At 32.3% G+C, this 23144-nt stretch overlaps 3 protein-coding genes across 4 annotated transcripts; 1 reads left to right on the forward strand and 2 right to left on the reverse strand.

The window, feature by feature from the left end:
* Positions 1-2637: 2637 nt before the first annotated feature.
* Positions 2638-5114, forward strand: LOC105132204 (probable sugar phosphate/phosphate translocator At1g12500). Of its 2 annotated transcripts, none has more exons than XM_011035551.1 (2): positions 2638-3992; positions 5069-5114. In XM_011035551.1, exon 1 carries the CDS (start codon positions 2867-2869, stop codon positions 3950-3952), a length of 1086 nt encoding a protein of 361 aa, XP_011033853.1. In that variant the 5' UTR covers positions 2638-2866; the 3' UTR covers positions 3953-3992; positions 5069-5114. The 2 variants fall into 2 exon arrangements, with proteins under 2 accessions (XP_011033853.1, XP_011033854.1); XM_011035552.1 differs by lacking the exon at positions 5069-5114 and adding an exon at positions 4775-4988.
* A 4356-nt stretch (positions 5115-9470) lies between these two features.
* Positions 9471-10120, reverse strand: LOC105132206 (mavicyanin-like). Its single transcript, XM_011035553.1, has 2 exons — positions 9941-10120; positions 9471-9809 (listed from the first exon to the last, which is right to left on the reverse strand). Exons 1-2 carry the CDS (start codon positions 10099-10101, stop codon positions 9473-9475), a joined length of 498 nt encoding a protein of 165 aa, XP_011033855.1. The 5' UTR covers positions 10102-10120; the 3' UTR covers positions 9471-9472.
* Positions 10121-13119: 2999 nt separating this feature from the next.
* LOC105132207 (protein TPX2-like) lies at positions 13120-18665 on the reverse strand. Its single transcript, XM_011035554.1, has 18 exons — positions 18264-18665; positions 17767-17913; positions 17425-17514; positions 17051-17204; positions 16550-16655; positions 16164-16214; positions 15465-15562; positions 15305-15380; positions 15140-15202; positions 14894-14980; positions 14646-14704; positions 14436-14514; positions 14284-14349; positions 14126-14188; positions 13876-13953; positions 13729-13773; positions 13539-13639; positions 13120-13452 (listed from the first exon to the last, which is right to left on the reverse strand). The coding sequence occupies exons 1-18, from the start codon at positions 18436-18438 to the stop codon at positions 13434-13436; spliced, it is 1557 nt and encodes a 518-aa protein (XP_011033856.1). The 5' UTR covers positions 18439-18665; the 3' UTR covers positions 13120-13433.
* Between the last annotated feature and the right edge of the window lie 4479 nt (positions 18666-23144).

The raw sequence follows: 23144 nt of genomic DNA on the forward strand, positions 1-23144 counted from the left end.
AAAGAATATAGGTTGATTGCTTGGTTGAGCCCAGAAATTATATGTTATTACCCTCCCTCTTATTACTCTTTAAAAGGACAAATCCAAACAAAAACAATAAATTTTGATCTATCAATAGTCCCTTAAGTTTTTGAATTTTATATATAAAGATTTTGAAAGATCTCTATAAGCAATACATGAAATCTTTTTTACCTTCCCTGTAAGATCTTACTTTCCCCGTATAGAACTATAGGGATCTTCAAATCTAGATGTCATGTCCTTACTAATAGGAGTTGTCTTTTAAGGAATTAAATGGCGTTGGCTTTCTATGCAATAATTGAGTGTATTTTTTTAGATATGTGATGACATGAAAGATTATTTATTTGACAATAAGAATGAAAAGTTTATTTTTTTATAAACCTATTTATTCTTACATGTGACTTTTTTTTCATTTTTATTTTTTATGATTTTTTTAAAACTTTGCTCATGCAACAAGACCACGGATCATCTCTTCTTAATTTCAAGAAAAGATTCACTTTAAACATTTACATTTCTAAATACTTTTTACCTACCTTTCTTTAAACCAGAATAAATAGACCCTAAGAATGTCAAATCCATATCTAAAAATAAAAGTATTCATATCTTTAATAAGAAATTCAGGTCCATTTAGAGCTTGAAAAAAGCAATAGGGACAAGGGTCCATCATGCTGAGCCCCAAAACAAAAAGAGGTGCCACATTGGCATCGTTTTTTGGTAGAAAAAGGGGAAAACCTTTCTGTAAAAGTCCTTCTCCTTCCCCTATCAGAGATACCTAGGAGAGGAGGCCTTGTAAAAGTCCTTTTTTTGTTCTTGTGGGAGACTTTTAGGAAAAGAAGAAGAAGAAGAAGAAGGATGCCCCAAACTCCTAAAGACAACATATCTAGTAAATAGACTTTAGGCTCTTAAAATTACCACACCCATCTACATACAGACGATAAGATATTTCTCTCCTCTTTAAAGGTTCGCATGAAAAGTGTTCAACTATTATTAATTGGGTCCTTATTAGCCACACCTCAATAGATGGACAATCATATCCTATTTTCAAAAAAAAAAAAAATACAATTATAGTGCTCAAGCCTATAGTCAATGTTTTTAGAAGTTGCTATTAATTGATTATTGGCACTGATGACGACAATGACATGAGGTGGTTCTTCACCTTTGCTAGTAAAAACAATGGCATAATAAAGAACACATTGGCTAAGAAGCCAGTGCATATCAAGAAGTGGAGTGGAAGATGGATGGCTGTAAGATTTATTAAAATAGTTAATCCTAGGGTAAGACTACAACCCATCTGAGATTGTTCCCGTTACCAAAAGGTCCATCCATGAAATAAACAGCAAGCCTCGTTAGAGATCAGTGAAGAGAAAAACTATGTTGTGTTTGAGTCGACTTCAACTGAATATGAAGTAAACAAAATAGCCTAAGAATATCACAAGGGCATTTTGCAATGTAGGTTGCTGACTTTTTTTGTTGTTACCTTGTTTCTAGCCATAGTTTTGTTTTTGTCTCTGTAAAACTAATTGCTGAAAGAGAAGTTTCAACAAGGCCATTAGTAGAGGGAGAGGTGAAAAGATGATACGGGATGTTAGTAAACTCCCAACTCGTGAGGATTCTGTATCTTAGAGGATAATGGTAAGGGTCATAATCCGTGAAAGTTGTAGTCATGATCTTTTAAACAAGATAAAGGTTCAAAACACCTGTTATCAAACTCCTCTCATCGAATGGAACCCGTTAAAATAAAAACAAGTTTTGTTTTTTAAAAGTGGCTAAACTTACAACTTTTCATCTCCTTACTATTTTTTGGTAATTTTTTCTCTTCTCTCTTGAAATTAGAGATTGAAATGCTAAAAAAATAAGCTTTTATACCAACTTTTTTAAAATTTTATATCTATAACAAATCTTGACAAATTAGCAATGAAATTGAGTACATAAAGAAAAAAATTAATAAAATAAAGCTACTATTAATAACTACACTATTTAGTTTTTTCAGTTGATGCTCAAACACAATTTAGGTTGAATTTAGTTTCTTAACTCAATTTGTTAAATCCTTTATAGATATGTATAACCCTATTTGTATTTGTGTTTCAAAAGCGTTTTTTAAAAAAAATTATTATTTTTTTATTTTTTTAATTTTAAATTCATATTTTTTAATATTTGTACTGATATTAAAAATAAATTTTAAAAATAAAAAATTCTTTAAATTTATTTCAAAAATAAAAAATAATATATAATAGGGTAAAAAAGCTGACTATTGTTATTTATCTCGGAGAAAACTGTGTTGTGGAGACAAATTAGTATGTATTTAATTTAATTATTTAGTCTTTCCTAATCGCAACTGAGCCCCTGCAACATAAGCAAGGGGGGATTTGCATAAATTGATAGAATACAATCAATATACTATCTATATTAACCCTCACACGTGTGCGTAATCCAACCCTTAATTACAATTTACTTTTTTTTTTTTTTAATTTCCATAAAAAGTATCCCTTACACAGTAAAATCTAGTCAGGCCACAGTCACGTATCCATTACCGACTGACTTTTACATGAAGCGCAGTTCACGAGGTATCTAATGATTTTTATTCTCTTCCCATACCCTCCCTCAATCCAAAGGCCAAGATTTCAAATCCACCCTAAATCTGAACCACCACCGTCCATTCAGATCCACACACAAGCACTTCACATGACTAAAAAAACCCAAGAATGGTGTCATCCTCACCTCTCACTCACAGATCTCATGCTACACAGTTCAAGCTCCTAGGTTTCTTCCTCTATCTCTAAGTAGAGTCGCACATTCTTGGAAAGAGAAGATTTTTGTAAAAACCCATTTTGCCCTTGAACCAAAGACGATGGTGGAGCCACAAAAATGGGCAACAAGGAGAATGAGCAACCCGAGAATAGTGGATGGCACCACCGTGTCAACCACCACCGATGACCAAGTTCTTGACATACCCGCAACCCCACCTGGTGATGTAAGAAACAATGCATATTCCACCGTGGGATCATATTTCTCTCCAAATATTTTAACAGCTGCGATAATTGCATCATGGTACATGTCCAACATTGGTGTTTTGTTACTTAATAAGTACCTGTTAAGTTTTTATGGCTTCCGGTACCCAATATTCTTAACAATGCTGCACATGATTTCGTGTGCTTGTTATAGCTATGTGGCTATAAAGTTTCTTGAAATAGTTCCACTGCAGTATATTTTATCAAGGAAGCAGTTTATGAAGATCTTTGCTTTGAGTGCTATCTTTTGTTTTTCTGTGGTTTGTGGTAATACTTCATTGAGGTACTTGCCTGTGTCTTTTAATCAAGCTATTGGGGCAACTACACCATTTTTTACTGCTATTTTTGCGTTCTTTATAACGTGCAAGAAAGAATCTGCTGAGGTTTATTGCGCACTCTTGCCTGTGGTTTTTGGAATTGTTTTGGCCAGTAATAGTGAGCCTTTGTTTCATTTATTTGGGTTCTTGGTTTGTGTTGGTTCAACTGCTGGACGTGCTTTAAAATCCGTGGTTCAAGGGATTTTGCTAACATCAGAAGCTGAGAAGTTACATTCTATGAATTTGTTGCTTTATATGGCACCAATGGCTGCTTTGATTTTGTTACCGTTTACTCTTTACATTGAAGGGAATGTGGCTGCAATTACCATTGAGAAAGCCAGAGGGGATCCATTTATTGTGTTCTTGTTGGTTGGGAATGCAACTGTGGCTTATTTAGTGAATTTGACGAATTTTTTGGTGACCAGGCACACAAGTGCCCTGACTCTACAAGTGTTAGGCAATGCTAAGGCTGCAGTGGCTGCTGTCATTTCAGTCTTGATCTTTAGGAATCCGGTGACCGTGATGGGCATGGCTGGATTCGCGGTTACAATCATGGGTGTGGTGCTTTACAGCGAGGCGAAGAAGAGATCTAAGGTCACAACTCACTGAGAAATGATATAACGATTCATTTTGATTGCCACAAACACTGGTGAGGCTTTTATTTTTTATTTTATTTTATTTTTTGCTTTATTTACTATTGATTCAATGTTTTAGTTTTTTACTGTTAGATTTTAATGGAAGAAAAGAAGGGAAATTTGGATCGATTGGATTGTACAGGATGATGGAGAAAAGAGAAAGAGTTAGCTCTTTTTCTCTCTCTTTTTTGTTTTTTTGGTTTTTTAATTGTTCGTGCTGGGAGGGGTTAAAGGGAATGCAATTCTATCACAGTTTCCCCTGTTTGTAACTTTATGTAATTGCATTTACTGCAATTGGAACACATAAAAGAACTGATGCTGATATTCATTTTCAATTGTTTAATTGGAAAGAGCAAAGTTCTTTCTTTTCATCTTAAAAGTCTTTTTTACCAAGCAATTCCATTCTTTATCCAGCATATGTTTTTTGTCTGTAAAATTGGCATTCCTTGAATTCATTTCCGGGTGTGGAGGGCTAACTTTTTTTTCTTTTGGATTCTTTCTCTTGCCATGCTTACTTGTTGTCTTCTTCAGCTAATTTTAGCAGCAAAATGTGTGTGTGTGTTGATGAGTTAAAAAAAGCGTAGGACTGAGATTATGGAATGCTTGAATCAGTAGGTGTTGAATTTAATTTGAAATACTCTGATGGACTTTTTTTCTGTGATGTAAAATGTGACCGTTATTACAATTGTCATGTTTCATTGGCCAAGTTTATTATTTTTTTGCTTTTATTTGTGATGGAGGATGCCTTTCATATTTCCTTCTGGATAATGTCATGCATGAAATTGAATGATGATAGGTATGAGGACACTTGATTGAGCCTGTTAGCAAATTTTCTAGATGAGCATTTTAGGTTATTAATGCTCCTTTAGTCCCTACCAGAAGATGATGATAGAACTTTCCTTCATTTCCATCTCTATCATTCACAATTTCCATCTCTATTCATTTTGCAAGAAACTGGGCTGAATAAAAAACGGTGATCAAGCTTTAGCCAAATAATTAAAATTACACTTCCGTGCCATTGTTTTTGTTTGTTGCAAACATGTAAATCTCCCCTCCCCATTTGTCAAGACCCTTTCCATTTAATCAACAGGGAGTTTTCCTTTTGGAAGGAAACGCAAAACAAGTTGCTCGGCATGCCAACCACCACAGTGGTTGTGTGTTTGGTTATGGTTTTGTAGACTTTACAGTCAATGCACTTAGGTCTATGCATCATGGGGGGCATGAAGAATTGCATTTTCTTAAATTATGGTGGTGGTTGGAGCTTCCTTCTCAGCTTAGTTTAGCTTAGCTTAGTAGTATGCATCATGGTAGTTGAAGGGTAAAAAGCTCTGGCTGAACAGTAAAGTCCTTTTCAATTCTCAATTTTCGTGTGAGATGAGTCAAGCCCGCATTAAATTTTGTTTGTTTTAAGCCAAGATTTTAAGCTACTATGAAGGCTTGGTTGAATGGATTATCAACCACTTCAACTTGGACGTTCATATTTTGGCTTGGCTTCTTGGTTTCCATGTAGACATCATTCTACTTCAAGTCTTCGCGAGTCACCTTTTAAAGTAACCAAGCTATTTCACTCGTGATTCATCATAGGCGACGTATTTTTTTCTTAAAAAAAAACAAAAAAAAAGTATACATGCAAGCTTTTTCAATATATTTTCGCACAATTTTTTTTAAGTGAATTAAAAAGCTCATGAATGTAATTAAATAAAACAAAAAAAATTATTTAAAAAAATTAAAGTTCTTGAATATAAAAAATAAAAAACATTATAAATGAATCAAAATGATCTTTTTAAAAATTAAATATATAGATACAATAAAAAAATAATCTCTATCTAAAAAAAGTTAAATAAAATAATCTCTGTTTAAAAAAAGTTAAATAAGCAAATACAATTTATAAATGTGGGACATTAATTGAAATATAAATTTAAAAATTATTAAAAATATTAAAAAACCACACTAGTTTAAAAAAAAAAAGCAATATATATATATAAAAGCAATAGTTTGTGTGTTTTGGCTTCACTGATTATATTCGGACTAGCAATATAAAAAAACAATTTAGGCTTGTAAGTCTAGACTTGTTTTTATTTTTTTCAAAATTTTTAACTTAATTTTTAGAAGGAAAAAAAAAAAACATGTCACCTACCAAGACAGAAGATGTGTCATTTGCAAGCCCAGATTTTAACTACTATTTTGTTACTTGGAAAATCAAAATAGTAACTCTTCTTGCAAAAAATACATATATTTTAAAGTTATTTTAATCCAAAAATGCTTCACTAACACCTTTATAACATTCACACAACATCGCATCAATTTCAAATACCCAAAAAGTGGTATAAAGCTAAAATAAAATAGGGTTATTTTTTGTTTTGTTGGTTTAGATCTAATTTTTTATGTAACATTGAAACTCTAAACAATTATCATAAAACTTGTCTCATCTCATCAAACCCGTGAGTACCAAAAAACTTAGTTTAATGATTAAAAATAAATTGTAAATGGTGAATTTTTTTCTCATCGCCAGAATCTAGCAACCCCTCTCTTTCTTCTTTACTAACAAAGGATTGAAAAATAAAACAAATAAACTTGTATATCAAAATTGATTTTTTAAAATTTAAAGGGACTTAAATTATATAAATTGTGTTATTTTAAAAATTGAGGACCTAAGTGTATTTTTTATGTAATATCCGGCACTTCATTCATGTTTAGTACCTTTTGCATTTTGATCCCTTTTCTTTCAATTTCACTATTGACTAAAAAATTATAATCAAGTGACCTTCAAATAGAACCAAATTGTACAAAATAGAAATTTAGAGGACCAAAATACATTATTCTATAATGAACAGTAAACCCATAGTGTTATGTGAGTGTTTGAACAGTGCCAGGCTAAAGTAAATCAACCACTCCTGTTACTGTATTCTTCAATCTATAATAATAAGCCTTGTACTGCAAGGATAAAATTTCCTCATCTCATTGGATGCAATAATGAAATGAACATAAAATACAAACAAATAGAATCAACTGTCAAGCTAAAACAGACACAAGAAATTTCACTTCGCTATTTCTAAACCATGATCCTTGATACGAAGCCTAATGCCACTGCCATACTTGCACGCAGCTTAGAAGCAGTGATTCCAGTAGCTGCTGATTGCGTGAGAAGGCAAGGGTGCATGGTGCCTCGTCCTTAGGAAGAAGAGTAATTGTTAGCTTGTGTTTCAATTCGCATTGCTTGCCGATACCTATCGATAGCTAAAGGCTTGCTTCTTTCTTCCACGACACATAATTTGGAATGAAAGTTTCATCCACGTTGACAACTTTGTGGACTGAACAGCACCAAAACAACGCCATGAGGTTGAGGAAGTCGGCAAATTCTACCATTGCAAATAGTGTTGAAAATGTTGCCCGAGTAATGAAAATTTTGTGAATTTTGCTGTAAAAATTCAACAGAATAATGCAAAGACCTGGTCGAAGCACAGAAAACTACAAATGGATATAAAACAATATCCGGTTGAATCTCTTACCCAAATCTTGCAATGATTCTTATACCAGTTACGATGTTTTTCAAACACAATTTGCAACAAAATTACAACGTTTCCTGCTTTAAAGGCATTGTAGAAGGCACCAGCTTTTAACGTTTATATTATTTGAAATCTACACATCTAGTGTTCATGCAAATATTTAACATTTTAAGAGGCAAGTAGCAGCCACAACACACTAATGGTTGCATAATTCTGTCAAGAGTTAAAGAGAAAATCAACGGAGTTTGCCTCCAAGCCGGAATTCTTTCCCAGAAACCCAGGCTTTCATAACCAGGATCGATTGCTGTCCAACCCTTGTCATCTCCAGCAACTTATTCCTTAGCTCAGAGCTGGAGACGAAGCTAATGCCACAAGTGCAATTGTAAGCAACATTCTCTTGGAAGCCATTTAATGTTTGAGTGCTAAACTTACGAGAAAGTACCCCTCTGGGCTGGATTTTTTAACTTTAAATGGTCTGTAAAATATTTTTGATGAAATAAAGCATTGGATTTCATTAATAGATGTTCAATTTTAGTTCCCTGGCCGTTTAAGGGGGCACGGCAACTTATATGGTGCAACCAGCTGTGGAAGTTGATGCGATGATCACTTTGGTCCGAGGGGATCACTTGACTGTTTTTACGGAAATAATAATGGAAAGCCAGTTTATGTAGACTGGAAAGTATTGTCAGTTTCACCTTCTCAAAGTATAGCCATTTATTTATTCATTTTTGGTACAGAGATTTTTTTATTTATTTATTTGGTGCAGAGGAAGGAATAAAAATAAAGACCAACTCTTAACAAAACAACACCGACAATGTCCCCCGTCGTTAATTTACTCCATCTTCACTTAATTTATATGGAAATTATAATTTAATTTAACATAATAATAATAATAATAATAATATCATTATATCCTTTACAACATCCAACTAAAATCATCAATATCAACTAATACATACAAAAATAAAAAATAACAGAATTTGTTACAAATTAAAATTCTCAAGAAGTAAGAACATCATAACTATTGGATATTTTCAACATGCTTAATTTTATTTATTCATCTCTTCAATTGCTAGAAAGCTATTACACTCATTTCTATAAATAAAACTAAAAAACTCTAATAATATTGAATAGAAAAAAAAATCTCTTTAAATAGGAAAAAAACTAGAAAAGCATAATAATACAAAATTAAAAAATATATATATATGTACTTTGTAAAAAATCTCTTGTATTAGTCTTCTTAAGTAAGAACTCGTTATTAAGGTTAATTTTTAATTAAAAATTAATCTCCATCAATAATATCTTCATATATGAATGAACCACTCTATTATGATATCCTGTTACTTTTATACAAATTACTTTATTATAGATTTTTAACTCAATATATCTGTGTAAATAATCTTACCGTGAATCTCTAATATAACATCTTTATGTCAATCATCTCATTTTAAGTTTAGTCACTAGGATTTTTAATTACAGCAACCGGCGCAAACAAAAACAACATTTAGTCAGCATTTCAGTGCTTGGTCTAGCGGTAGAAGGGGCTTGTCTCCTACCACTGCACTTGGGTTCGAGCCCTAGCGTGCATACATGTCACCCCCGCGGTGCCTTACATATCTACTGGGTTTGCAGGGTATTCAGTGGGCCGTGGGAATTAGTCGTGGTGCGCGCAAGCCGGCCCGTAAATCAAAAAAAAAAAAAAACAACATTTTCAAGATGTTTTTATCCCGAAGGTGAGCCTCCTCCTCATCATGGATCCCTGGTTGCTCCATCATGGATTGAAAAGTTATTTTAAACACAATATAATTAAATACATATTAGCTTTGAAGATTGTCTCGCGTTGTAGTAATAAAGAGCAAGAAGTGCCATATTGTTGAATTAACCAGAACAGCATGCAAACCTCGTAACCCAAATGAAGACAATTAATAAAAGACACATTCAAAATTCAACAAGAAAAGAGTAATTCTTGGACAACATCGCTATAAAAATTAAAGCATGACCATCCCAACAATGGCTACAATCAAGCCATAGTATCTAGATACAGTGCTGCCTGTTGCTCCGGATGGCGAGGTGCCGGTCGGACTGGGAGAAGGTGACGTTGAAGGAGATCCCAATTGAGCCAGCACGGTAATGGCAAGTTTCTGGTTCCCAGACTCGCAATGTTTGGCAAAACCACAAATGTACCATTTCTTCCCAGGAGTTGAGAGTGAAATCACGTCATTTCCACTAGACAAGGGCACAGTATCACCGGCTGCCTTGCACTCTTGGAATCCAGTGCCGTTAACTCTTAGCACATTGTGCGCTCCAGCACTATACTTAAAACACTGCATCAAGAAAAGAAAAAACCAATTTCAGAAACGAAACGACAATTAAAAATAAATAAAATTACTTCACATTCTAAAATTAAAATGATGCTCGAGTTGATAATGTGAGTCGATATGGAGGAAGGAGTACCAAGGGTGTCTCCTACGTGAAATTCTTTTCCCTTGGCCCAAGCTCCGTAATCAAAGCCTGGCTTCCAACCCGTCGCGTCACCAACCAAATGTTCAGTTGCCAAAATTGAAGGAACAGAGACTGCAACAATGGCGATGATCATGAACATCTTAGGAGAAGCCATTAATTACAACTTCTTACTAGTTAACCAATCCTCTCCCTCTTTTCTTCTTTCGATAATTGTTGATGGGATGTTTTTGTAATGCAATTTGCTTGAGGCAAAGAGCTCAAGTGCTGCTGCCTATTTATAGGGTTCTCACTCGGGGGGAAATAGCGGGATCTAAGATGTATAGCACATGGTCCGGCAAGGGGCGGCAATGGCACCATAAAATTCTTGAATTTGTAGCATTTGCAGCTACATTGCATAGAAAGTTAATTTTTTATATATATATATATAATTGACGACTCCATGTTTGCTTTGCCAGAGCCGCTCAGATTTTGTTTGCGACGTAAGACTTGTTCAATGAAGAGTCAACAACGCGGATTCAGTGCTCGGACCTCATGCGCTTTTTGCCTGCCAAATGTGGAAGCCAAATTTATGGCTGTGGCCTTTTCTTGAAGCAACATATCGAAAACCTTGGAGGTAGTTTTTATTTTTGTCCAATCAAAGAGAAAAGGTATTTTTATTAGTTAAATAATTTTTGTTTTTGCATTGTTTCTTTTATATATATTTTAAATCTTGATTTTATAAAAACTAAAATAATATATTTTTCATTCACAAAAACCTTTTTTTATCTATTTTACATCAAAAAATTAATCACATGTCATTTTTAATCAAACATATGTTTTTTAAAACTTAATTATTTTTAAAAATACAACTAAAAATAATTTTTCCAAATTTATTTTTAAAAAAACTTAATCATGAAAGTCACCCCAATATCAAGCACAAAAAAATTAGCTTTTACTTTGGAAACTAGGCCTGCATGAACTTTATTTGACCTTGTCATGACATTAGCTGAAATCCTATGTTCTAAGTAGAAATCTTCGATAAAAATATGTTTGAAGAATCCTTTTTTTAGAAGAAAAACACAATATTAACAGCTACAGAAATTAAAAAAACATAGCAGCATGAAGTTTTTGGAGCAACGAAGATGACAACAGCCTTCATAGACGAGCCAGCCTACTCCCAACGCAAAAGCTAAAAATTTAGATGCATAATAAAAAGCAGCAGCAACAGCTCCAAAACACAACTTTAGCAGACTTTAACGGTAAAAAAGAGAGTTTGAAATCAGAAAAATTGCAGCAGTGGTAGGGACCTTCCAAGCAAGGAAAACAACCTTCAATACCGCAACACAACAAAAAACAGGCCAGTTTCAAAAAATAAAAATAAAAAGGCGGTAACTTGCAGCTCCTGTGGAGCAGAAAATCACAACGACAATAGCTGCCTTCCGAGGCCAAAAAGAGTCTCCGATTACGTTGGCATCACAATCTTCTTTGCAATAGCAACAACAATTCCAATGCAACAAATCAAAACATGGCTTCCAATAAGTTTGCTGGTCACTGTGATCATTTGAGCATGTTAATGGAAAGTTTCTTAATGTTTAAGGAGTATATTGAAATGTCATTTTTTAAAAAATAATTGAATCATTATCCTTAACAACAACAAAGATGTACAAAAAACAAATATTACAAAAGCAATGATTGAATTTCAAGGTGAAAAAATATATTTTTCAATCAATTAACTGATAAATCTTGAAAACTATACTTTGTAAGGATACCTCAAGAATATTTGGAATTCCATTTTAAAAAATATCAAAAAACAATTAAAACAAAGAGACTAAAACTTCAAGAACTTTAATCAGAACTCAAATTGATTAAAAAATATGATCGAGTTGTAAATAGATTAATTATGTTTCATGAACAGTAACAATTGTTAACAAGACATGAATTCTTGACGATAAAATAAAAGATATAACCATTATTAAAGTGTTGATTATTGACATTAAAATTCAATTTTATTGTGTGTTCAATAGAAAAATCTAAGGATATTAATGGACCTTCCATTGATGAATTACAAAGTGTTTTGTTAATTTATAAGCATAAGATATATCGATAAGATAAAAAAATACATTTTACAAGTTTCATCTGATAATCACCATTCTACCTTATATAGAAATGGTACAAGAAGAGAAAGGAGTACAAATACCAAAAATGATAGATTTTCACATAAAAAATATAAAGATAATCAATTTTTTCATTCTTAAAAAAGAGAAAAATGATATGACAACAGTAATTCAACTTTTTACAAGCTAAAGCTAATGGATAAATTAAAAGTTAAATGGTTTGTGTGTTACAGGTATAAACATTACAACTCAGAATATCAAAATAATTTGAATAGGATCAGTGGTAAAAAATTCTAATTATATATATATGAAACATCTTAATTAATGGCTTGTCGTGTGAATAAAAAAATCACCAAAATTTATAATACTTGGACATTAGTTGTAACAATTATATTAATACAAAAATAAGTTAGTTTTCTTCTATTTAGATAAATCTTATCAAGATTTTATGAAATTTAATGGTGAGTTTAAAGTTCATGTTATGGGAAAATAAATTATAGCAATTCAACCCAAGAAGAATATTGTTCACACCATCTTTAATGTTTTTTTTATCCCATAATTAAAAATAAATTTATTTAGAATTAAACTTCAAGAAAACAAGTTTTGAGTTTATATAAAAAAAATCAGAGTTCGTAGAATTGAAGAAGATAAACTAGGCTTAATCGCTAAAAATAACATGAATTACTCTTGCATATTTTTCTACATGATTAAATGAGGAAGCATGACACATCTTAATCTTGGAGGATTAAAAGTTCTATTTAAAAAAAATATGATGATGGGTCTCTTTCATTTCTCAAAGAGAAGACTTGTGAGCGAAAAGAAATCCTTCAAGAAAGCTTACCAGTATACAGAATTGACGAGGCATGCACAATTCATCAGACAAGGATTTTGGTTGAGAGAATGAAAAGGGTTACTATCTCCCAAGTAAAACCTATAATAATTTGTAAAACTTCTCAGTATAGCAGATTTGGTCATTGTTATGTGACATGATAGTGAGCCGAAAATGAAAATGAAAACGCAAGCAAGAAACATGATAGTGAGCCGAAAATGAAAATGAAAATGAAAATGCAAGCAAGAAATAACTCCAAGAACACTATCAATTCTGTATTCTGTATTTACCATTAACCATTTCATTTGTTGTTCATGCTACAGAAAGGGAAGGTGGTATAACGGTAAGAAGGCCTTTAATGCCTGTACAACACCGGCCATGTAATAATTTTATTGGATCGGGGACAAGCCTACACAAAATTGTAGGGGACGGAGGCTAGCTTTACATCGATGTGTGAAATCAGTTTCTTCCCCGGTAAACAATTCATTTCAAGCGATACGGACTTCCATGACTTCTCTGTATACCAAAACGGTTGATGATTCTTGTCCGAGTAATTCACAAATCTCACCGGATTCCCAAGTTCCTGTGGACATTTCAAAATCAAATCATTACTTCGTGGAATTGGAACTAGGGAAAAATTACCAAAATTACCAAGTTCTGTCAACACACCTCCTGCTCAATTGGTTTACAACTTCATTGGTGCTGCCTGTATTGGTCCCATACTGAATCTGCTGCCTTCCACCAAACATAGGTTGCCTTTCTTTCAGCATCTAAAATAAGGCAAAAAAAATAATTTGTAGCTGGAACAAAAGGAAAATTATACGGCACAGAGATGGTTCTTAACAGATGCCATGCTTACCTTCTGCCCTGTTTGCAAAGGATTCAATCTATTTTCTTTCGAGCCCTTGCACCAAAGAAACAATTAGAGATATTAAGCAAAGTGGAATTGAAGATAAAGAATTTTGTGTTTGCTAAGATTAAAGAATTTACAAGGAACAAAGAGAACCTTCATGTATATATTGCTCGGTTGAGGAAATTGCAATTGTGACCTGTTATTTGGTTGGAGTCCACTTGTAAGGGAGAGCTAGCATTCACAGGGTAAAAATTTTAGAATCTTGAAAATATACGAGTGCAAACTGCGAAGGCTAAGATAACAACAGTGAGCACGACTACAACAGAAATAGATTCATGCATCCCTTAACCAGGAGATAGCATAATGAGTTTGTTTAACTACGAGGTCAAAATTTAAGGAACACCTTGCTGAAAAGATCTATGGGTGGATTATGTTGAAACCTCTTCTCGGTATGAAAATTGAACTCCTGTAATTAACACATAATGTTGTCTCAAATGATTCTGTATACAATTAATAGGTAATTCAGTACATATATAGCAACTGAAGCCATAGATGAGTTACCATTGGCACCGTGGTTTCCCGCTTGCTATTCCGAAAAACACCCATTTCTCCTTTACTTAAGAATATCTGCATTCAGACAATAAGCAGGTTCACATTTAGCAATTGCTACCATAACCTTTAGAGCATAAGATATGCACTGATTTCTCTATTACCTTCTTATTCAGAGGGCGAGCTTTGAATATATGCGTTGCACAACATCCATCCTGCCTTGGAGCATCCATGGTTGTTGGTCTAAGCAAAGTAGGAGCAAATTGAAAGTAAGCACTTGCAGGTCATAAACATTACCAAATGAAAATTGAGCATCACCTTTCTTTCATTTTGAAGCCAATTTTTTTTATAAAAAAAAAATAGCACATCATTACCTTCTGGATTCTGTCTTCACATTTTCAGTGACAGAAATTGTACTAGGTTTGTCCAGCCCCTGCAATAAAAGAGCTTCAACCTCTCCATATTTTAATAATTATGATAAAGAACATCATTACAACAACTATTAATAAGAGCAATGCCACCAAAAAACAGTTATCATCATAATATCCACAAGATTTGAACCAATGATGAAGACATTTTTTGCAGTTGAAACTGTAATCATGATTTCAAAATCTATATAAACCTTGTCCAAATCATTGCACTGAAATAAGGAAGATGGAACAGAAGAGGTGTGCTGCATTGCCCTCTCCAATGTCTTTAGGTGAAATTCCTGAGAAGCAATGGAAAAGGTTTTTATCAACTCTAAATACTGAACAAAGACTTCTGCAGTAATCTCTGTCTACAGTTGGTGCAGAACCCAAATTTTGCGCACTGCGCTACTTATTGTAGACAGGAAAAAAAACAGGCAGAAACCAGTTCAAGCACTTACTTGAAACTCGGGCAACTTTGGAGTACTCTTCTTTGGAAGAGGCAATGAAGGAGCCTCAAGAATCTGCAAAACAAAGTAATATATATTTTATTTTATTTTATTTTATTGAGAAAACAAAACAGTTTTTCTATACAGCATCTCAAACAATTCAACTTGTACACTCACTTTTCGATTCAATGGGCGTGCTTTGAATCTCCGTGCAGGTGCTGTCATGTGTTGCTGTTCTATACTGTCTTTGGGCCTGATTTACAAAACTGTCAATTATCCATGCATCACGTTAAAGACAACATCTTGGTACCTCAGAATTGAGAACAGAAGTGCAAACCTCGTCCTTTGAGCCCTATGTGCTGTTTCAAGGTCAGGCTCTCTTGGAACAGTGAGCCTTAGTTTCGCATGACCAGAGATTTTATCAACACTCCCATCCTACAAGACCATGTCAAAACATTAGATAACTTTAATTAATGATTTTATCCTCTTATGTAGGTTGAATTACACAATCCTCAATCCAATTCCAGGAAGGCGGACTTCATCTCTTTTTCACCCCCATTGTGCAGATGATTATAGGTTTTTCTTTTATGTACATATCAGAACATATGATCACAACTAAAAACAAAAAAGAAATACTTGTTTAGGCGCTTGATAGTTCAAGACTATTGGTCAAAAGTCAAAGCTGTCCTATCCACCCACTATATGTTACTACAAGTTAAGATTATAGCTTTTTTATAATACAATGCTTGCAAACATATTTTTGTCCAGAATTTGCTTTGCATTTTGGAAGTACATCCCTACCTTTGTGGTTGAGGACTTAGTTAAATTTCATATGCATTGCCCCTACCTTTGTGGTTGAGGACTTAGTTACATGTCATATGCATTGCTGAGGGTGGATTACAACATAAATTAGCTCAGGTCAACTGAAAAATCAATTTATTTAAGAGTTTGAGGTGTGAAGATGGGAGATAATTGATCAAATATGCAATGCATATGAAATGTAATTTGGGTGCAAATTCAAGCGTCAACCATTTACCTTTTTAGATGTCTTGTGGATGAAATCTATTTGCTGCTTTCCATCACCAATCTGTTATGCAGAAGATGTAAATGGACTGGTAAATATTTCTAAAAAGGATAACAAAAATAACACTTGAGCATTAGCTCAAGACCCCTGCACTAAATTTCGCTCACAATCCAGAATTCACTAACATGAGCTCCCAAATGTCAAGCCAGGTCAGCCACACATTCCATATCAACTCTTTTAATTTGATAATAGAAGGAGAACACAGGACAAGGCAAAATAATTGAGGGAAAATTCCCAATAACATTCATCAATGTGGCAATTACTGGTCTGCCTGTCAAAAAATGTTCAAAACCTTGCATAAATAGAAATAGTTCTTTGTTTGTGCAAAAGCTGCATACCTTGCTCAAGTGACCTCCTTCCAGTTTCTGCCTCTTGGAAGAATGACTATCAACCGCAGATGAATTGCATAAGCCTCTCTCCTTTTGACCCAGTTGTGACTGAAATCTAAAAAATTAGAGAGATGTAATATTAGAAAGTGACTCTATTACACTGAGAGGTCTCTGATTAAGCTTCCTCTGAGATGTATATTAGAAAGTGATTATATGGTAATTGCCTCTGACTTAAGCGCATAGCATGCCTTTTTTATGAGAGAAAAAAGTGCATCAACTATTAAATATTTTTCATAAAAGCAGATGAATGCTATATAGCATATACTAAACACAAACAATCCCCATGTTTGCAAAAGATGAGTTTTAAAATTGAATGGACCACCTAACAAAAATTAGAGCACATAATTCACCATGCATAAGAAAAGGGCTGGAGACTGTGTTAAGTGGTAGCTTTATTTGAAATTTCTGAAAAAGAATAAGCAGCCACAAAAGGAATTTTTATAGAATCACCTGGAACCACCAACTTGAGGGGTCTGATTTTGCTTAGCCAACTGACTAGCTGTAGGTTTCATCAAAGTTGAACTTCTGGGAAATGTTGGCTTGACAGAGGATGTCACCTTGGGTTTTGATTTATCAGTAGATTTCTGATGGCAAAAGGTCAATCCTGCAAGCACAAACGATAGTAGTATTGTTGGGAAGAGAACCATAAGAGATGCAGTCAAACCATCACTTGTGCAAATTACTACAATCTTAGAGAGGATAGATTTCAGCTTTAAGAAAACAGGTGATTAAAATTGTATGTTAAACAAACTTTTGAGAAATCAATAATTAGGATGGTATTAAGATATAATCGAAAAAACATGGTGTATATTTAAATTATTGACCTGTTGCTAATTCTACTCGTTGATTTGAAACTTTTTGCAGGTTGCCAATCTGTATGTTGGTGAAGATTCCCCTGTATGTTCGTTCACATTCTGCAAAAACAAAATGACTCATTACATCCACCCCACTCGAAAAAAGAAGAGAAGTCTGGATATTTTTTTCTTATAGACAGGTTGTTAGCTATACAGTTTATGAGCTAGTGATCAATTGAACTACAGATTAAATCCAGAGCTCTGTATATTTAATCATAAATGGCCTGTTTCAAGCTAGAGAAAACATTCTGACAGAATTTTTGGTCCGAATAAGGGCATATATACCCCATAAACAAGCGTAATCAGTAGTACCTCTATCGTCCACCTCTATTGCAGAAACTTTGGGACCCATATCATCATTGAGCAGAGAGGCCATATTTTCATCATCTTTAGATTTTGGAGAGGTATTAACATTTTCCAGTAGAGAGTCCTCTCCTATCACTAACTTCGCCACAAATGCTGAAACATAAACAAAAACATCAAAAAACAAAATCATCACAAATACTTAAAAAGAGAAATCAGAGTCAAAAATGAAAATAATCATCCAGTAGTGACAGCTTCTTTTATAGAAATAAAACTTTTTGGTACAAAATCATCATTCACATGTTCAAAAGTATCCGAAAAAAAAGAAACTTTCATGAAATTGAAGTTAAATAAAGCTCAGAATAACTAAACCACAACAACAAAGAAGAAAAACTAGGTATAAAATTTAAAAAATAGGGCTTGATGATTGTTACTATGAGCTCAATATTTCAATAATCAATCAAATAAAACCCACAGATAAAAAGAATCAGGGCTTCGAGACTCACGAGAGGGAGGATAACTCAAAGCCGTATCAAACCACTGCTCTGCTTCACGCGCCTCCGCGATTGACTCCTGGAGTGTGAAATCGAAGTACATTGCAGCATCGAACTCGTAATCAAGATCAACTTCACGCGCCTCAAAAACCATAAACTCCACCTCCATTTCCTCTTCCATCTCCATCTTTCTCTAGAACACTGTCTCTGTCCTGTCAAAAATGTCTCAGTTTCTCTGTCTATAACCGTTTTTAATGCGAGGAGAGGAGAGTAGAGAAACGGCGTTGATTCCGTTGTATGGGCTCTCGCTAGCTAGCTAAACTTCTTACCGTATCATCCAATGCAATAAATAGATCACTTAAGTAAATACTATATTTTTTCGTAATTTATTTTATTTAGCTGGCAGAAATAAATGAAAATAAATCGCAGAGGTAAGGGGCCCTCGGTCCTCATAATGATAGTATCTTTTAGATTCAATTTTAAAGAAACAATACACAATTTTAGGTGTGAATGGTTTTTACCTAAACTTGATTTATTTTTTATTTAAAAAAAAGGAAATTGAGAAATCTATGTAAACAGATTAATATGGTGTTTGGAATAAGGTAACAATAGATTTTTCAAAATATTTTTTATTTGAAAATATATTAAAATAATATTTTTATTATTTTTTAAAATTTATTTTTGATATCATATTATCAAAATCATTTAAAAATATTTAAAAAAATAATTTTAAATAAAAATTTTAAAATTTCAAGAAACTCTAGTTGCACCACCACCTAAACTAATTCTAAATTTAAAAAATAGATTAAAAACACAAAATAAAATAAAAGCTCCAAAGTAATATTTGAAAATTTTTTATATTATTATGGTAGGGGAAATAAAATAAAAGCTCCAAAGTAATATTTTAAATTTTTTTATATTATTATGGTAGTGGATATTTTTTAAAGTATTTTTTATTTAAAAATATATTAAAATAATATTTTTTATTCTTAAAAATTTATTTTTGATATTAATTCATTAAAATAATCTAAAAATATTAAAACAATAAAAACATTTAATTTTTATCAAAATTATTTATAAAAAAAAAAAATGTACTCAGGAACATGGAGCACAGCCAAATGTAAGCAAAGGATAAGGTTTGAGTTTTATAATTTTTTTGGATATATTTGTTGCCTTTTGCAACGATCCAAAAAATTTGAACTTAAGTTTATAATAAATAATATATATCAATTCTTGGATAACGTGTGTGAAAATGACTAGACAGTTTTGTCCCTGGGGATTTGGGAGAATGGCTGTCGTTGGGTTCTGAGTGGTGAGTATGATTTGAATTGAGAGTAAGGGCAGGATGAGGAAATTAGTTGTTGAAGGGAATTAAGTTTTTGTCTTTAAACAGGCAGGCAAGTGTTTAGAGGGAGGGGATCGAGATTACTGTCGAGGAGTCTGAAATTTCGGCGGGTGATCGAATTGCCCCTGTGGGTGCGAAATATTTACAATATTTGACATTAACGGTTTTATTCGTTTTGTCCGGTAATGGGATCGGGTGTAGGGTCCGCTTTCAAAAATTCAAAAAAGAGAGAGGGACAAGGCAGACGAGAAAGGGGAACTAAAATAAGGATGACTCCATGGATGTGTGTATTTATTTATTACTAACAAGGGAAGGGAAGGGACCAGCACTTGAAAATACGACATCATTGTCCAGTGCTCCTTTGCTAGCTGTATTATTTTTTTAATATAAAAATATATATAATTATTGTTAAGGTGTTTTTTAATAAAAAAATATTTATTATAAACTTAAAATAAAATATATATTTATATTTTAAAAAATATTAATACGGTGATATATTGTGATAAATTAGATGTTTTTTTTTAAATATTTATATAGTGATATATTGAATCAATCTATATTAACCTGTTAAATTTATAATCCAGCTCATAAAACCAAGATAATTTTATAAAAAAATCAATTTCTAATCAACTAAATTTTAAATGATAAAACTGAAAACATATATTAAATTTAAAAAAAATCATTAAAAAATATTGAATAATGAAATAAAAAACTAATTAAAAATAAAAATAAAAACAACTAAAGCTATTTTAGGTTAACACATGTTAAACCCATAACTCAGGTTATAAAGTAAGTAAAACAAAGTTCAGGTTATAAAGTAAGTAAAAAAAAGTTACGAAACTCAATTTCTAATATATTCAATGTTGAAGGTTGAAATTAAAAATAAAAAATAAATCCATAAACTAAGATGAACTCCACAAAAAACAAATTGAAAAAATTATAAAGTCTAATCTCTAAAACTGAAGAATGCAATTGAAAAAAAATGATTGGGTTATTAGATGGTGAAATAAAAATATATGTATTCAATTAAAAAATAAAAAAATAGGTCAAACCAAGTCAACATGATAAACTAGTTACCTAGATCATAAGATCGAGATAAACTCATAGAAACAAAATAAAAAAATTACGAAACTTGATTTCCAACAAATTCAATATTAAAGGATAAAATTAAAAAAAAAATTAGAAAAAATAGTCCAAAAAAACAAGAATCTGTTCGAATTAACCCATTAAACCCTATATCTAAGTCATGAGATTGAGATAGGTTCATATAAATTAAATAAAAAAAATTATAAAGTCTCACTTTTAACAAATCTAATGTTAGAGTCTAAAATCAAGGAAAAAAACTAAATTAACGAGACCGATATATAACATATAAAAAAATAAAATAAAAAACTTATAAACCATAATTTTTAAATATAATATAATATTAAATAATAAAATTTTAAAAAATTAAGTTATTTAATAATAAAATTTAAGAAAATGAAAAAAAACACACACAACGTAATTCAAGTGAATAGTAATGTGTAAGTATGCTGCAATCATATAATAACACTCTTTAATATATATTTTTTAGTAACTTGACAATTGAGAGATTTGGAGAATCGGTGGTCTCAAGTTTGGCACCATTCATCAGCATTCTCTATTTGCCATTTGGAGGCCCATCACCTGAGTTGAGAAGTTGCAAATTGGGAGCTTCTACTCGGATTGAAAAGCTAAAATATGCGGTCAAGTTTTCATATGCGTATCATTAAGCGATTCTTTGGAAATGCGGTCAAGTTTTCAAAAAAAAAAAATTAAAATTAAAATCATTTTAATACATTAATTTTAAAAAGAATTTTTTTAAAAATAAAAAAAATATTATTTTAATATATTTTTAAATAAAAAATATTTTAAAAAACAACTACAAATAAACTTTAAATAAAATCTGCATCACAGCAAAAGCACAAAATAACGCACTGTGAAAACAATAACAATATATATGTGATATTCTGGTTTAATTATTTTTTTTAATTTGATTTTTTATTTTTTATTTTAAATTATTTTTTTAATTTTAAATCGTTTTGATATGTTGATATTAAAAATAAATTTTAAAAAATAAAAAATATTATTTTAATATATTTTTTAATAAAAAAATACTATAAAAAAACAATTTTTACTGCCATCACAAACATGAATTTAAGTATGAATATTGAATACTTTCGTTCCAAAGAAAACGACTACCGGGTGGGAAAAGCCATGGTTTCGTTCCAAAGAAAACGACTACCGGGTCTGTGGGAAAAGCCATAGGGTAATTAAAATTGGACTAATTTTCGCATCCGTTAAAACAGCAAAAGTCGATTATTAGAAATCTTTTTATCACACTTGTCTAGCACTTCAAAATTGATGGGGATTAATAGAGTGCTAGTGGATTAGTCAATTAATCATGCGTTTATCAATTAGAGGGCTCTCATGATTTAGTAAATTAAAGTAAAATTAGGGGAATTGAGGTGGATCGATTAGGTATACTGAGTGAGTTGAAACCCTAATTTAGCCCACATTTTCGGACAATATTCAAAATTCAATAGTACCGAGGAATGCAAAAAATAATCAACCTATATTTTACGGCATAGTATAACTTAAAACCATAGTTATTAAATTTAGACTGGCCTAACAAGTATACCCAAAAACTAGACAACCTAGTAGTTGAATTGGTCTGGATTTGTCGAAGAACCAACTAATATAATGACTTAGTAAAACTTGATCAATTTGATAGGTCGACCTATAATCTGAGAGACCCAAGTTTACCCGAACAAGACCTGGTGTTTTGGAGTTGGGTCTGCTTAAGATGATTGCAAGTCGATCCAGGTTTGGAAATCTTGAGGGTTGGTGTTGGGTTCCATTTCTTTCTTCTGGCCCTGACAATTGATGACTGTAATATGAAGGAAATTGAAGGTTAAATGGGACCAAACTCACAGTTTCAAGAGAAAAAAAAGAGACAACAAGTAGAAGTGATGCATCAGGAAATTAGAGAAGGAACAGTCTCGACCGTGTAGGGAATTAGTTGTTCCACATTGCATAGCTCTTAGCTAGAGTGGAATAAAAAAATTTAGAGCTATATTTTTATGACTTCTCTTCCCACTTTTCTGAGGAAGCTTTTTCTTATTCGAGTATTCCTTGATATAGATTGTTTAGTAATTTTTCCCTAATCGAGCAAGCAAACTTTATTATCATCATTAAGTCTTTGACATTTTCCTCTTTTTATAGCTAATATTTTAAAAGGCACATGAATTTTCAAGGGAAAGATATAAAAGAGAGAGGGTTTGTGTGATGAAGCCATAGAGGGTGTATAAACTTTGTAAGGAGATAGTGGCGAGATTAAGATTTTTTTCTTTACGCACTTTACCCCTTCATTATTACCTTATTTTTTCATTTTTTATCTTTAACCCAACCTAACCCTTAAATAACTTGGGTTTTATGGGATGGTGCCAAGCGCCATGTGGCATGTGTGTTATGTCAAAAGATCTGATTATCTTGGGTATGAGGTAAGATCCGATTGTCTAGGGCCTGAT

The sequence above is a fragment of the Populus euphratica genome, unplaced genomic scaffold, assembly GCF_000495115.2.
Source record: "Populus euphratica unplaced genomic scaffold, PopEup_1.0 scaffold39.1, whole genome shotgun sequence".
Classification (NCBI taxonomy): Eukaryota; Viridiplantae; Streptophyta; class Magnoliopsida; order Malpighiales; family Salicaceae; genus Populus; species Populus euphratica.